The sequence below is a fragment of the Herpailurus yagouaroundi genome, unplaced genomic scaffold, assembly GCF_014898765.1.
Source record: "Herpailurus yagouaroundi ecotype Mexico unplaced genomic scaffold, PumYag 67623, whole genome shotgun sequence".
In the NCBI taxonomy this organism is placed as follows: domain Eukaryota; kingdom Metazoa; phylum Chordata; class Mammalia; order Carnivora; family Felidae; genus Herpailurus; species Herpailurus yagouaroundi.
Window position 1 is genome coordinate 6,726,128 of NW_024420424.1, and position 15,703 is coordinate 6,741,830.

The 15,703-nt window shown below is 37.3% G+C and overlaps 1 protein-coding gene across 7 annotated transcripts in view; it reads left to right on the forward strand.

Moving 5' to 3' along the window:
* Positions 1–5,465: 5,465 nt before the first annotated feature.
* The window catches only part of ATRX (ATRX chromatin remodeler), a 300,724-nt gene continuing 290,486 nt past the window's right edge, over positions 5,466–15,703 (forward strand). For 4 of the 7 annotated variants that reach the window (XM_040467878.1, XM_040467882.1, XM_040467884.1 and 1 more), the window contains exons 1-3: positions 5,466–5,708; positions 6,354–6,430; positions 12,905–12,966. In XM_040467878.1, the coding sequence (XP_040323812.1) occupies positions 12,911–12,966 (56 nt within the window). In that variant the 5' untranslated portion in view covers positions 5,466–5,708; positions 6,354–6,430; positions 12,905–12,910. Of the gene's footprint in view, positions 5,709–6,321; positions 6,431–12,904; positions 12,967–15,703 lie in introns of all 7 variants that reach the window. The other 3 variants (XM_040467879.1, XM_040467880.1, XM_040467883.1) reach the window with 3 other exon arrangements.

Consider the following 15,703-nt stretch of genomic DNA (forward strand, 5'->3'; position numbering starts at 1 on the left):
TAATTGTATGCCATATAATTACATAATCTAAATGAAATGGACAAATTTCTGAAAAAATTTGACACACTACCAAAGAAGCCTCAAAAAGAAATAGAAAATCTGAACACACCTATAAAAAGTAAGATTGAGTCAGTAATCCAAAACCTTCCAAAAAATGCTCCAGACCACATGGTTTCACTGGTGAATTCTATAAACATTTAATAAAGAATTATCACCCATCCCTGTCAAAATTTTCCAAAAATTAGAAGAGGAGGAAACACTTCCTAACTCATTCTATGAGGCCACCATCACTGTGATAACACAGAGAAAGATACCACAAAAAAAAAAAAGAAAACTACAGATAAGTACAATACTCTTTATAAATATATATGCAAAGCTCCTTAACAAAATACTATCAAATCAAATGCAGCAGCATATTAAAAGGATTATACACTATGACCAAATGGGATTTATCCCAGAAATGCAGTGGTGATACAAAACTAAATCAATGTAATATACCACATTAATAGAATGAAGGAAAATGCAGAAAAAGCATTTGACAAAATTCAATACCCATATGATAAAAACACGCTGAAAACTAGTTACAGAAGGGAACTTTCTCAATTTGATAAAGGGCATTTATGAAAAACACACTACTAAGGTTTTAAGGTAGAAAGCTCAGAAAGCTTAACCACAGGATTGGAATTGAGGGAGAGTACTTTTTTTATTAAAGTTTTTTAAATGTTTATTTATTTTGAGAGAGAGAGAGAGAATGTGAGTGCGGAGCGGGGAAGCAGCAGGCGGAGAGAGAGGGAGAGAGAGAAATCCAAGCAGGCTCCAGGCTGTCAGCAAGGAGCCTGATGCAGGGCTTGAACTCACGAACCATGAGATCATGACTTGAGCCAAAGTCAAGAGTCATATGCTTAACGGACTCGCTGGTGCCCCAGAGAAAGCACTTTTTAAAACAATACTGAGCTAAGGTTTATGTTGGCATAATTGTTACTTGAATTCATATTTGCTGGCAGAAAATTGATAGTTCTGTTGTTGCTTACAACAATTAAAATTATTTAACTTTCTCACATCAACTTTATAGTATATTGTCATTGTAGGAAATTTTGAGAAAATGGAAAAATAGAAACAGGAAACAAATCACTCAGACATATCACCTGAAGATATCTAGTCTTCATACCTTTGGATGTATCATCCAACATTTTTTTGCCCTAATAGCACCTTTTCTTTAAAATGAGATTTTAGGGGCACCTGGGTGGTTCCCTTGGTTGAGTGGTCCAACTCTTGATTTCAGCTCAGGTCATGATCTCACATTTTGTGAGATGGAGCCCGGAGTCAGGCTCCATGCTGACAGTGAGGACCCTGCTTGGGATTTTCTCTCTTCCCCTCTCTCTGCCCCTCCCCCACTTACTCTTGCACACTTTCTCACTCTCTCAAAATAAAAAAAAATAAACATTTTAAAAAATGAGATTTAGGGGCGCCTGGGTGGTGCAGTCGGTTAAGCGTCCGACTTCAGCCAGGTCACGATCTCACGGTCCGGGAGTTCGAGCCCCGCGTCAGGCTCTGGGCTGATGGCTCAGAGCCTGGAGCCTGCTTCAGATTCTGTGTCTCCCTCTCTCTCTGCCCCTCCCCCGTTCATGCTCTGTCTCTCTCTGTCCCAAAAATAAATAAACGTTGAAAAAAAAAATTAAAAAAAAATGAGATTTAAAAAATATTCAATGTAAATGCTAAATTTCTGTAACTCAAGGTAGTACTTTTTAAAAATTTATTTATTTTTGAGAGCGAGAGAAAGCTCAAGTGGGGGAGGGGCAGAGAGAGAGAGAGAGAGAATCCCAAGCAGGCTCCACACTGTCAGTGTGGAGTCTGATGAGGGGCTCGAACTCACAAACTGTGAGATCATGACCTGTGCTGAAGTTGACTTAATCTGCTGAGCCACCCAGGCACCCCAGTACTTTACTGATGTGTTGCATTCACATTGTGAGTGGTCACTGACTTTGCCCATTTTTTAATGAAGTTATTTGTTGTTGTTGTTGAGTCATAGAAGTTCCTTATATATTCTGGATATTAACCCCTTGTCAAATATATAATTTGTAAATGTTTTCTCTTACCCCATAGGTTGCCTTTTCACTCTGTTTATAGTCTTCTTTGATGTGCAGAAATTTTCAAGTTTGATATGGTCTCATTTGTCTATTTTACTTTTGTTGCTTATGCTTTTGGTGTCACATCCAGGAAACTATTGCCAAATCCAATGTCCTAAAGTGTTTCTCCCCTATGTTTTCTTGTAGGAATTGTATAGGTTTAGGTCTTGAATCCATTTTAGGTACTTTTTGTATATGCTGTGAGTTAAAAGTCCAACTTCACTGTTTTGAAAGTGGATTTCCAATTTTCCCAGCACCAGTTTTCGGAGAAACTATCCTTTCCCCATTGTGTAGTCTTGGCAACCTTGTTGAAAATCATTTGACCTTATGTGAAAGCGTTTATTTCTGGGCCCTTTTGTCCTGTTATATTGGAATCTATCTATCTATCTATCTATCTATCTATCTATCTATCTATCATCTATTTATCTATCTATCTTTTATGCCAATACCACACTATCTTGAATACTGTTCGTTTGTAGTATGTTTTCAAATCATGAAATGTGTGTTCTGCAACTTTGCTTCTCTTTTTCAAGATTGTGTTGGTTATTCAGGGTCCCTTGAGCTTTCATGTGACTTTTTGGATTTTTTTTTGGTCTAATTCTTCAAAGAATGACATTGGGATTTTGACAGAGAATTTAAAGAATCTGTAGGCCCCTTTGGCTAGTAGAAACATTTTAAAAACATTAAGTTTTCCAGAAATACATGGGAATGAGATATCTTTCCATTCATTTGTATTTTCTCTGATTTCTGTTAGCAATGTGTCATAGATTTCAGTGTACAAGTCTTTCATCTACTTGGTTAAGTTTATTTTTAAGTATTTTATCCTTTTTGATGCCATAGTAAATGTGATTGCTTTATTACTTTACTTTTTAGATTGGTTATTTTTAGTGCGTAGAAACACAACTGATTTTTGACATTTTTTTATTTTAAGGAGCTATTTGGTATTCTGTTGCATGGGTGACATAATTCATTTAACTAGTTCCCCACTGAGGACTATCAATGTCATTTTCAAAGTTTTGATGTTACAAACAATGCTGCAGTGAATAGTTTTGTGGATATCTCATTTTTCCCATGTAGAGTATATCTGTTGGTCAAATTCCTAGAAGTTAAATTTCTGGATTAAAAGATATATGTATTTAAAAATTTAATTGATATTGCCAAAGCATTTTGATTTTGACATAAAATAGAATTTGTGATGGTGTTTATTAAAAATTATTAGAGTCTCTATTTTCTTATCCAACTTGCTCTCTTAAAGGTAATATACCTTGTCTTTCAAGAAAATTCACAAATTACACATTTATGGTTGAGTTCAAGGAAGGGTGTTTTTTTTAAGATTTTATTTTTAAGTAATCTTTACACCCAATGTGGGGCTCAATTCCACAACCCTGAGATCAAGAGTTGCAGGCTCTACTGACTGAGCCAGCCAGGTACCACACCAAGGAAAGGTTCTATGTTGATTTCTGTGGCAATTTGATGAAAAATGTGAGATATTTGAATGAGTGAATTTATTCTAAAATATGGTAGAAGGAAACTCATTGAAAATCAGCTATTGACAGTGATACAAAACAGTGATACAACTATAATATAACAGTGAAACTTTGTTAGTCATCTTTTAATAATAGAGGAATGCTCTTTCTTATGATTCACCAATACAGTGAGTTATATATTTAAAAATTTCTGTTATTATAATATTGTTATTAAGATGCTTCTCTGTTTGTGGAATTTGTCATGTTAAAATGATTAGTGTTAAGAAGTCTTATCACCAAGAACTAGGTTAAAAGTTGTGTGGGGCACCTGGGTGTCTCGGTTGAGTGCCGGACTTCAGCTCAGGTTATGATCTTAGTGTTTGTGAGTTTGAGTCCTGTGTCTGGCTCGTGCTGACAGCTCAGAGCCCAAAGCCTGCTTCAGATTCTGTGTCTCCTCCCTCACTGCTCCTCCCTCACTCACGCTCTGTCTCTCAAAAATAAATAAACATTTTTTTAAGTTGTGTGCTGTCTTGTATCTCCTTTCAAATTAACTGCATTTATCCAGGAGGAAAATATAACTTCTGTAAATTGTATGTTTAAGTGATGTTTATCATACGGAAGACAAGAAGAAAATTAGTAGACCAGATACAGAAGGCTGGTTTCTACAGTTGGCAATAGTCCTTGAACATTTAAAAGATGACTTGAAATGTGTATAAACTTCTCTCTTTTTTCTTTTAAGTAATCTCTACACCCAACATTGGGCTTGAACTCATGACCCCCGAGATCAAGAGGTGCATACTCTTCTGACTGAGCCAGCCAGGTTCACCCAAACTTTTCTTAGTTAAAAATTTGCTGTGCTTATCAAGTTATCAAAGCGTTCCATTTAAAACAGGCTCACTATTTCCAATTCCGGAAGAAAGCAGCAACTCTTTCACCCAAATACAACAGGAGCACTTGCAAATTTCAAGAAAAGCAAATAAAATGAAATAAAACATGTATGTTAGAATAAATTTGGAAATCAAATTAGAAACTATTCAATTTCAGAGAACTGATATGTGACTTGCAGAGATTACCAGGGGACAATTAAATTACAGAACATGAAGTCTGGAAAGGGTTTTAGCGATTACCCAGGCAAACCTCTGTGATGAGGAGGAAATAGACCTTGATTGGTTGGTGAGTTAAACATCACATCAGACTCGGAGAATGGTCGATGTGTGTGTGTGTCTGTCTGTATGGCAGTTTACAGTTTATTCAATATTGAACGAATTGTATGCAGATCTCAAGTTCGTCTTGTGTATATAGTTGTAAGTATGCTGGCATGCTTATTAATATATAAAAAACATGTAGGAAAGTAAAGAACTTGAACATAACCTGGAATATGGGAAAGAAAATATATAGGATGGTCGTATAGTTCAGAGGTTAAGAGTGTGGTGTCTGGTCTGAATCTTGGCTCCACTAGCGTGAGACTGTGTTTTGGTTTCCTCATCTGGAGAATGTAGTTAACAAGCATCTGTCTGCCTCAAAAAGAATAAGGATTGCATGAGATAACTCGAATAAAGGATTAGTATAGTGCTGGTATATAGTAAACTCTCAGTAAATGTAAGTTGTTATTGTTTTGTCAATATGTGAAAGAAAACAGGATGGATCAAAAAGCATTTTCAGAATAAAGTCAAAATACGTCACTAGCGCTTTCAGGTCATTAGGACTGAATTGGAACCCCTATGAGAAGGTGGAGTGGATCAAATGACGTAGGCCGCCTTAGCAACAGGCCCCCCAAAGAAGGTGAATTTCCGTCGCCAATAAGATTTTGAGCTGCGGAGGGAGTAGCCAATGGGAGACAGAAAGAGGAAGAGGGAGGACGCGCCAATTCTTCTGCCTGAGCCTCGGCCCAACAAAATGGCGGCGGCGGCGGCGTCGCTTTGTTTCCGCGGCTCCTGCGGCGGGGGCAGTGGTACCGGCCTCTGAGCTGTGGGGAGGATCCAGCACCAGCTATAGTGACGACTAAGAGTCCATTACATTTCTGTCGTAACCCGGCGCCGGAGAGCGCAAAGCGGCGCCCTACGGTCGTTGAAGCTACAAGGCGTTGAAGCGAAAACATGACTGCTGAGTCCATGAGGTAAAATACAACCCCGTCTCACGGGTCCTAGCGGTCTGGGCCTACGCGCCTTCTGAGCAGGGTGTTTGGGAATGCTTCAGCTTTGTGTGTTAGGCCTTTGTGTCGCTTAGCGGAAAGAGACCTCGTTTTCTCTTCAGGTGAGGAGGTTTTCGGAGTTTCGGCAGTAGCTTCTAACCGGGAGTGGGGGTGGGGGTAAGGGTGGGGGTGGGGATGGGGGGGCGCGGCCTGGCGTGTTGAGCGCTTCCTTCAACCACCCCTAACCGGTGAAGCTTAGTTGGCTTGTCTAGTTTGTTCTTTGGTGCTTGTGGAATTGAGAGCCCCCTAAGTCGGAGGGGGTTTTGGTATCCCGGCCGTTCTTCCTAATCTTTGGGCCTGGAAACTGCGTGGGGAAGGAGAGGGGTTGGGAGGAGGGGGGAGTGGGAAGAGGGGGAGGGGCGGGCGGGCGGGAGGATGTGAGATTCTGGGAGGACTTAGTGGCATTTGGATAGCAGGATACGGGAAATACCCCGGCTTTGCGGAATTTTTTTTTTCTGCAGCCCCTGGGGACAAGCTCTTTTTCGTGGGGGTGAACGGGTGGGTCTTGCTAGGTTTTTACATTCCTTCTCTACTCCAGATCCTGAAGGGTATCCTTGGATTTATCTCTAGGCAAGAGGATACTAACGCAGGGTTTTGCTTCCAGAGGACCTCAGTATACTTTTTGTGAAGTCCAGCTTTAATGAGTGGTAAGGCAGACCTCAAATGTTTCTCCACTTTCTGGGCAAATTTCGAGCAAAAGTAATTAGACCCTACGTTTTAAAAATTTATTCCGTGAGGAATGGGGAGTAGGTTAATGTGGGTTGATGGGAAGTAAGATTTATTCCAAGGGAAACTGTGCCTGGCAGGCTCCTTTTAACAATCAAGCATGTTTATTAGTTTGAGCTTGTTTTTCTCTTGTGCTTCTGATTTGCCTCTTGATAGTGTCTAAAAATATGGGTTGTTAATATGACATGTATACCACTTTTACACAGGTGGCTGGCTTGCTTTGCAGGCTGTTTGACATCTGACTTTTCATCCCTCATGAATTAAGTAATTTTTCTGTTCTTAAATATATTCTTGGTGCCTAGTGGCAAAATAAACTACAGGGGGCATGGATCAGAATTGCATTGGTAATTGGCAAAATGTGCCTTTGAGTATTATGATGGTATACATTTTTAGAGCACTTTACCTAGCATGTAGAATTTGGGAATGAGCCTGTGATATTGTCTATTTTTGTACATTAACACACAGTAGATAGAATATGTTTTCCTTTACTTGAGAAAAAAAATACACGTTAGTTCTTATCAGATCCCTAGCTGTGTAAAGATTTTAGCCTGTTTCTGAATTTGTGTTAATTGGTCCAACTACAATAAACCTTTATTTATAGGGTATTGGGTACATAGGAGGTACCCAATACAACTTATTGGCTGGTTATTAGGTGCTCATGTTCATATATAGGAAGGGTATACCTTATAATTAAATATAATCTCTGTATTTTACTGAAAGTCTCATAAAAGGAGACTTCATTCATTTTATGCCAGGGTCAGTTTTTTTCTCTTGTCTTGAATTTTTGTAGATCTTGGTGGTAAGAGTAATAATTGTAACTAAAATTGAGTGCTTATTGTTTGTCTTCATCTGTATAATCTTAATTCTCAAAACAACCCTATGGGATAGGTACTTGGTGTTCCTTATTTTACAGAAGAGTAGGAAACTGAGGCATAGGGAGATCAAAGAACTTGACTAAAGATATACAGCTTGTAATTGGTGGAGCTAGAATTGAACCTAGTTTCGACTCCAGAACTTACCTTCTTAACCACAAGGCATTAATGCCCCCTTGACCTGCCATGTCTAATGTGATTATGATCGTTTTAATTTAGCCCAAGTATTACAGTGGAAGAAGTTCATTTTAGCTGCTGTTGTGGTCATTTGTCATAGGTCTTTAAGTTTGTAGCTGTTAATAGTATTTTGCCTTTTATGTACAGATGAGATAGTGAGAATAACTGAAACATTGAATTCCAGGAGAGTCCTGAGCTACATGAAAAACCCCTTGTAAAGAACCACATACATTAATGTTAATTTAAAAATGTATGATGCTTTCTGATTATTTACTGTGGAAGAGCTCTAAGTGGGTGTTGAGAACTGTCTCAGGCTGAAGTGTCATTCATCCCAAGTCATAATCATAGTCAAAGGATAATCGGACAGGTAGTGCTTGATTGAGTTTAACCCACAATACTGAATCACTCTTGATTCTCTTCTAATGTGAGATAGAAATAATATGAGCAATTTTATACATAATTGTTAGTTTTATTTTACATAATAGTTCCAGATTTTTCTTTTTTTCTTTTATTTAAAAAAAAAATTACATCCAAATTAGTTTTTTCTTTTTTTTAAAGATTATTTATTTTGAGAGAGATGGGGGAGGAGCACAGAGAGAGGTAGAAGAGAGAATCCCAGGCAGGCTCCACACTGACAGTGGAGCCTGATGCAGGCTGCCCTAGAACTCTTGAATTGTGAGATCATGACCTGAGCTGAAATCAAGAGTTGGACGCTTAACCGATGATGGAGTAACCCAGGTGCCCCTCCACAGATTTTTCCTTTATTAGAACTTTTGTTGAGCATTTAAAGTAGGAACAAAGATTAGTTCTAATTTTTACTAGTGTTTATAAAAAAAGACGTTATCTATGATTCTGTGGTGAAAAAAATAGCTGAAAGGCAAGAAGGAACAAAAATAAACTGATGACCTGAATCATACACTGAAAAATCAGCGTCTCAGTCCTTAAAGGTTTTGTTATTGTTTTTAAAGGGCTTTTTGTTATGTATTTTATTTTAAATGAGATTGGTTTGTTTCTTGAAATATTTGTCATTATGAAAGATCAGCTTCTGATTGACAGATGAAATTTACTTTTGGATAAAGGTCTTAGAGATTTGATGGAACTTGTCATTCTAATACTTATGGCAGCTGATTACTTGAAAAGTTGACAGCAGTATAACATTATTGGTCTCAAATTTTAGTTCATTTTATTTTTTAGTTTATTTGTTTTTAAGTAAGCTCTATGCCTAGAGTGGGGCTTGAACTCAGGATCAAGAGTCGCGTGCTCCACCAGCTGAGCCAGCCAAGCACACCATGGTCTTAAATTCTATTTTTTAAAAAATAATTAATTTTTAAATATTTGTTTATTTTGAGAGAGTGTGAGAGAGCAAGGGAAGGGCAGAGAGAGAGAATCCCAAGTAGGCTCAGCACTGACAGTGGGGCTTGATCTCATGAACTGTGAGATCATGACCTGAGCCAAAATCAAGAGTTGGATACTCAACCACCTGAGCCCCCCGCCACCCCCCCATGGTCTTAAATTTTAAAAAGCAGAAGTTGTTGAAATGGAGAGATGCTGGGAAAATGTCATAGGAAGTATCTTTTAGGACAGTAATTCACAATGAATTGCATACTAACTTAATTTTTGAAAAATGTTATCTGTGAAATATTTGCATTCCCACCCAGTGATAAGTGTTAAGCCAGGCTGTGGAGGGGGAGTACATGCACATTTTATAAAAGGTTTTGAAAACATTTAAATACCAGTTGTTTGGTTATGTTGCTGACTGGGATGAAAAGAAAGACATTTGTGACTTTAATTTTGATCGTGCCAGTTCTCATTACTGGCAACCCTTGGTATAGTTGGCCATCAGCTTTCAGTTATATATTGTATTTCTAGAGATAAGATAAATGTAGTACTTAAATTTCTGTATAGATACAGGTGTGTGAAACAATTTTCTGCAAGAAAGTGTGTGTATTTATGTGTCTGTTTCACTTTTGGAGTCTGAATACATTTATGGATTGTATCAGACAGTTCTTGGATTTACATGAAGTCCTTTCCTCCAGACCTGGAATGTTTTCTTGAACTTTGGCAAACTCTGTTCAAACAGTTTAAGCCGTTTGAAAATGATGTTTAGATCTTCTTTTAGGAATGTTGGATATAATAGGACAGTAAAAGGAGCATCTAGGTAGGATTTCTCTGTACCTGTATGCTAATGTTTGTCTTATGATTGGCTTAATAGCTAACATGCAAGCTATTTATCCTCCATTTTTCCATCTGTAAAATGGGAATAAGTTTAATAAATATTGATAAAGCCTGCAGTTGTTCTGGAGGAAGTAACATGGTTAGAACATTGGTTCTTAAAAGGCAATAAACTAAAGCTATGTGTGGTCTTTGTTAATTTTTAACTGTTGAGACTCTATAGAGGTCCTAAAATTAAAAGTTTGAGAACTACTAGTGTTAGGAATGAAAACTGAACTCTGAGCCAAATCTAGGTTTTCTAGGTATAGATCTTTTTGCCTAACTGATTGTAGAACCTTGGAAAAATTTATACTTTCTAGGCTTCTGTTTTGTCATTTGTAAAATGAACCTGTACTAGATGTTCTATAAGGTTATTAAAAGAAAAGGGGCACCTGGCTGGCTCAATTGGTAGAGCATGAGACTCTTTTTTTTTAGTGTTTATTTTTGGAGGGGGGAGAGAGAGAGAGAAAGAGAGGGACAGTCAGTTAGTCAGTGTGAGTGGGCGAGGGGCAGAGAGAGAGGGAGACAGAGAATCCGAAGCAGGCTCCAGGCTCTGAGCTGTCAGCACAGAGCCCGCCATGGCGTGGGGCCCAAACTCGCCAACTGCGAGATCATGACCTGAGCCAAAGTCGGACCTTAACCGACTGAGCCACCCAGGTGCCCCGAGCATGAGACTCTTGATCTCGGGATTGTGAGTTCGAGCCCCACATTGAGTGTAGAGTTTAAAAAGAAACAAAAAAAATGTTCCTGCTTATGTGAATGTCAGTCATTTTTTTTTTTTTTATCTTACTTTGGGAGATAAGAAGGGTAGTGATGAAGGGAAGTTTCTTTACCATGTATGCATATCTTTTTTTGCCTTAGAACTTACATGTTAGGATACAGGTGTTTTGTTGATAATAAAATCTGTAATGGTGTCATGTACATATATTTGTTGGAACATTGAAAGGAAACACTTTTTGCCGAGAAGTTTGTCAGTAATTATTGTTGCTCAGGACATGTTCTATTTTGAAAGATTATTATATCCAGTGTATTATATTTCTGCCCTTTTATGATTGGGGATGATACTTTTGAAAAGACCTTTATTAGTTTTGGCCAATTGTGCTTTTTGCCCTGAGAAAAGGTTCTGTGAATTGGGCGCTGTAGCCACTGTTTTCAGATCATGTCTCTTGAGACTTTGTCTTTCAGCTTTGGCTTGAAGTAGCCATTCTTGGTATCTGTAGTCCAGCTTTCTTGGTAACTGTTCTATACAATATTTGTTTAAGAAATTATTGGTATGGTAGTGGTGTTCACATGTTTATATCTTATATTCCATATTTTGAGAGAATGCTTTCTTAGTAGATCAAATATTTGAGTATCAACTAGGGGCCAGGCACTGTGCTAGGGTATGCAAAAGTTAGTAAGACAAAATTCCCACCTCCTTAAGGAATTCTTAATCTAATGAGGGAGATATCACGTAAATAGGTATAAAACAGTGCTAAAGTGGGGGTATATTGGTTTTACTGAGTATCAGAAATGAAGGAAGGCCTCATTTTTGGGATATCTAGGATTTACAGAGGAAATGGTATTTGTAGTGAGTCTTAAAGATGGGTTAGAAATTAAGGGTTGTCTGTGAAAAAGGGCTGCCTAGGCAGAGAGATTAGTTTGGTTAAAAGGTTAGTCTTATTTTCCATATAGCAGAGGAAATAAGACATATACACAAATAGTTTTGAAGTAGGATATAAAGTGATAAATGCTGCATTTGGTAAAAACTAAGTTCAGAGTAGGAAGATATTTCTGATCAGGTGCAGGGAAGGCTTTATAGAGAAAGCATTTGAATCTGGCCCTTGGAGGATGAGAGGATGGATAATTTTGACAAAGAATACTAGGGGAGATTCCAGATGTGAGATATAGCAGCTTGAGCAAAGGATTGTTGTATATGTTAGTGTTTTCTGTTTAGAAGCAGGTCAACTTAGAATTTTTAACTCAATTCCTGGACAAATATTGTATAACTTTTGTGCAATTAGTATGTTTTTCCCCAGATTTATTGAGATATAATTAATATGTAACATTGTGTAGTTTAAGATGTACAATGTGATGTTTTGATAATTGTATATATCTTGAAATGTTTACCTCAAAATAAGGTTAGTTAACACCTTCACCGTACATAACCATTTTTTTGTTGTGGTGGTGAGAACTTTCAAGATCTACTCTCTAGCAACTTTCAATTACATAATACAGTATAGTTAACTTTAGTCACCATGCTGTATATTACATGTCCAAAACTTATTCATCTTCTAGTGTAATTTGTATGTTAACTTCTGTGGTTTGATGGTCTTAGAAAAGTCACATGTGCCATTGTAAATGAGCCTGATAATTTCAGTTCAAAAGAGCTGTCAAAGTATTTTCCACTTTCCTTAACGATTATATAGAATGTAATGCACAGATTTTGATTGACTATGGTTGTTCAAATCTATCCTTAGTTGTCTTTATTTTGGTCATTTAAAGTGCTCAGTTGACTATTGGGTAATACTTGATTTATAAAGTCCAAAATAAAATATAATTTATTTTCATGTAATACTGTATTTGGTATTTTGCTTATTTGAATTATATTCATATTTTGATTTATTTGATAGCATTCTAAATATAGTTCTGCTATAATGCTTGTTTTGAAAATGTGTGTATGTCTCAACAAGGTTGATAAATCAGGTAACAATTTGAGCATAAGACAGAATTTTTATTTTCTTATGCAGGATTTTGTCTGCAAGGTCAGGGATCAGCAAATCATGACCACCAACTAGTGGCCTGTTTTTGTAAATAAAATTCTTTTGGAACATACTTAAGCCCATTTGTTTATATTGTCTGTGGCTACTTTTGTACCACAATCTCAGAGTGGAATAGTTGCAACAAAGACCTAATGGTCCACAAAGCCTAAAATAGTTTCTATCTGGTCCTTTATGGAAAGAATTTTCTCTAAGTGAACTACACCCAGCTGAACTGAAGTGTGTTAAATACATGCATATACATGCACATACCTCTTACCTCAAACATCTGTTGGCTAGCTTAGTTCACCCCTTGTGTTATGAGCCACTCCCATCCACATCTGTTGTTACAGTTTTCCATCCGATTTCAGATAACCCTCCTTCCATCATTTCACAGTAATTCATGAGCTGCAGCCCTTCTGATGTGCTTCCACAAGCAAACTTCAGGTCTTTTTCAAGGTAAAGTGCTGTATTTATTATTGTATTTGTGTATTTCTTAATCACTTAATGTGTAAACTGTGTAAAATTGTGCTATCATTTTAATCAGGTTTCTTTTAAAAAATGTGTCATTGATGAAGTTTTTTGAGTATTGTGCTTTTTAAAAAATGTTTATTTTTTTTTTGAGAGAGATGCAGAGGACAGGGGGGAGAGAGAGAGAGAATCCCAAGCAGGCTCTGGGCTGTCAGGGATGAGCCCGATGTCAGGCTCGAACCCATTAACTCTGAGATCCCTACCGGAGCTGAAATCAAGAGTCAGGTGCCCAACTGACTGAGCCACCCAGGCATGTGAATGTTTTGCTTCTAACCCCATTTTCCCTATGAGTCCTGTGGTGTTCATTGCACAATTTTCCATAACCTGGTGATTTTTAGGAACTGATGTTAACGTGATTTCTGAACTGAATGTAATCGTCATCCTGCAAAAAGTACTAATTCATTCACAAATATTTCTTGGACTCTGTGAAGATTTAATGAGTTAGTGGACACAAAGCACTTAGGTTAGTGTCTAGGACATACTAATTACTCAAATACTAATTATTATTGATTACTATTACCATGTGCCAAGAACTGTTTAAAGTACTGCTTAGGTGAATAAGACAAATTGACGCCTTCTCCCCATGAAACTTACATATACTTCAAAAAAATCTGTATTAATATACATTTTGGCTAGTAACTTAGTCCTACTCCCATAAAAGACATTTTTGTGTTATTATAAATAATATTTTAAAAATATCTATCCAGAGATCAAAGACATTTACTTAAAACAACTTTCTAGTCACTGTCTCATTGATCTCATGTAATATTTGAATGATTTTTAAAATGTTTTTAATGTAACCTTAGGAGATCTACCTTCAAGGAGACAGAGGATAATCTTTTTACTATATTTCAAAATAAAAAGTTAAAAATTATAGATTTAGACTTAATTTGCAAAAATTGTATATAGATTCTCATAGATCCTTCACTCAGATTTATCAAATAGTAATATTTTACATCTGCTTTATCATTCTCTCTGTTATTTTTCTGAGTCATTTGAGATTAAGTTGCAGACATGATGCTCCTTTACCCCTGAATACTTCAATATGTATTTCCCCCAAATAGGAATATTCTCTATAACCTCATTATAGTTAGCAAAATTAGAGATTAACATTGATACAGTAGTTATTTCTTTTTTTTTTTTTTAATTTTTTTTTCAACGTTTATTTATTTTTGGGACAGAGAGAGACAGAGCATGAACGGGGGAGAGGCAGAGAGAGAGGGAGACACAGAATCGGAAACAGGCTCCAGGCTCTGAGCCACCAGCCCAGAGCCCGACGCGGGGCTCGAACTCATGGACCGCGAGATCGTGACCTGGCTGAAGTCGGACGCTTAACCGACTGCGCCACCCAGGCGCCCCGATACAGTATTTCTACTCTACAGACCTTATTCGTGTTTTGCCAGTTGCTTCATAATGTCCTGTATAGTGAAAGACAAAAGTTTATTTTTTTTCTGGCCCTGCATCCAATTCTGGAACATGCATTGCATTTCATTGTCATGTGTCTTTAATCTTCTTTACTCTGGAGCACTGTACCTTGCTTTTTTCCCCTTATGTATTTTTGAAGAATACAGAACAGTTAATTTGGGTTTGTCTGATATTTCCTTGTGATCATGTATTTTGCTAGAAACACTGTGAAGTCATGTGTCTTTCTCAGCACATTTTATCAGGAAGCACATGATATCTTTACTCTTACTATATTTTAAAATGTTTCTTCTAATTTTTTTTTAAGTTTATTTATTTATTGAGAGACAGAGAGAGAGTGTGTGTGAGTGGGATAGGGAAAGAGAGAGAAGGGAGAGAGAATACCAAGCAGGCTCCTCACTGTCAGTGCAGAGCCCCGTATGGGGCTCCAACTGTGAGATCATGACTTGAACCAAGATTAAGAGTCAGATGCTTAACCGATTGAGCCACCCAGGTACCCCTAAAATGCTTTTTCTTTTAATACTAAGATTATCACTCCTTGCCATTTAATTTAGATATTTGAAGCTAGGTTTGGTTAATTTCTATAGTGTTGGGGAGAATTTGCTGACCTCTTACTGTTTTTCTTTTTTCTTTTCCCCTTTCCACCTTCCTTATATACCCCCAAAATTCAAAACCACAGAACACCCTATTTGTGCATTTTCATTGTGTGTTCTGAGTGCTAAACAGAGAATCAAGAGTGAATGTTTCGTATTAAAGTGACTGCCCCTGTTACTTGTTAAGTATATGAAATAATATATTTCTTTCGAAGGCTGACTATATATAGTGCATCTGACACAGCTTACTGAATATCTCATTTTAGAGACAGGAAGATACTGGAGGGTAAAATGACTTCAGGTGTTGTTTTTTAAAAAATTTTTAATGTTTATTTTATTTTTGAGAGAAAGAGAGCACGAGCAGGGTAGGGGAAGAGAGAGAGGGAGACACAGAATCTGAAGCAGGCTCCAGGCTCTGAGCTGTCAGGACAGAGCCCGATGTGGGGCCTGAACCCATGAGCCATGAGATCATGACCTGAGCTTAAGTCAGACGCTTAACCGACTGAGCCCCATCAGGTTTTTTTTTTTTTAATGCTTAACCAATCACCACTCTTTTAAGGAATCTCTGAGCAGATTATTTTCATTAAAATTTTTTTTTAATGTTTATTTTATTTTAGAGAGAAGGACAGAGTGCAGAATACAAGCAGGGG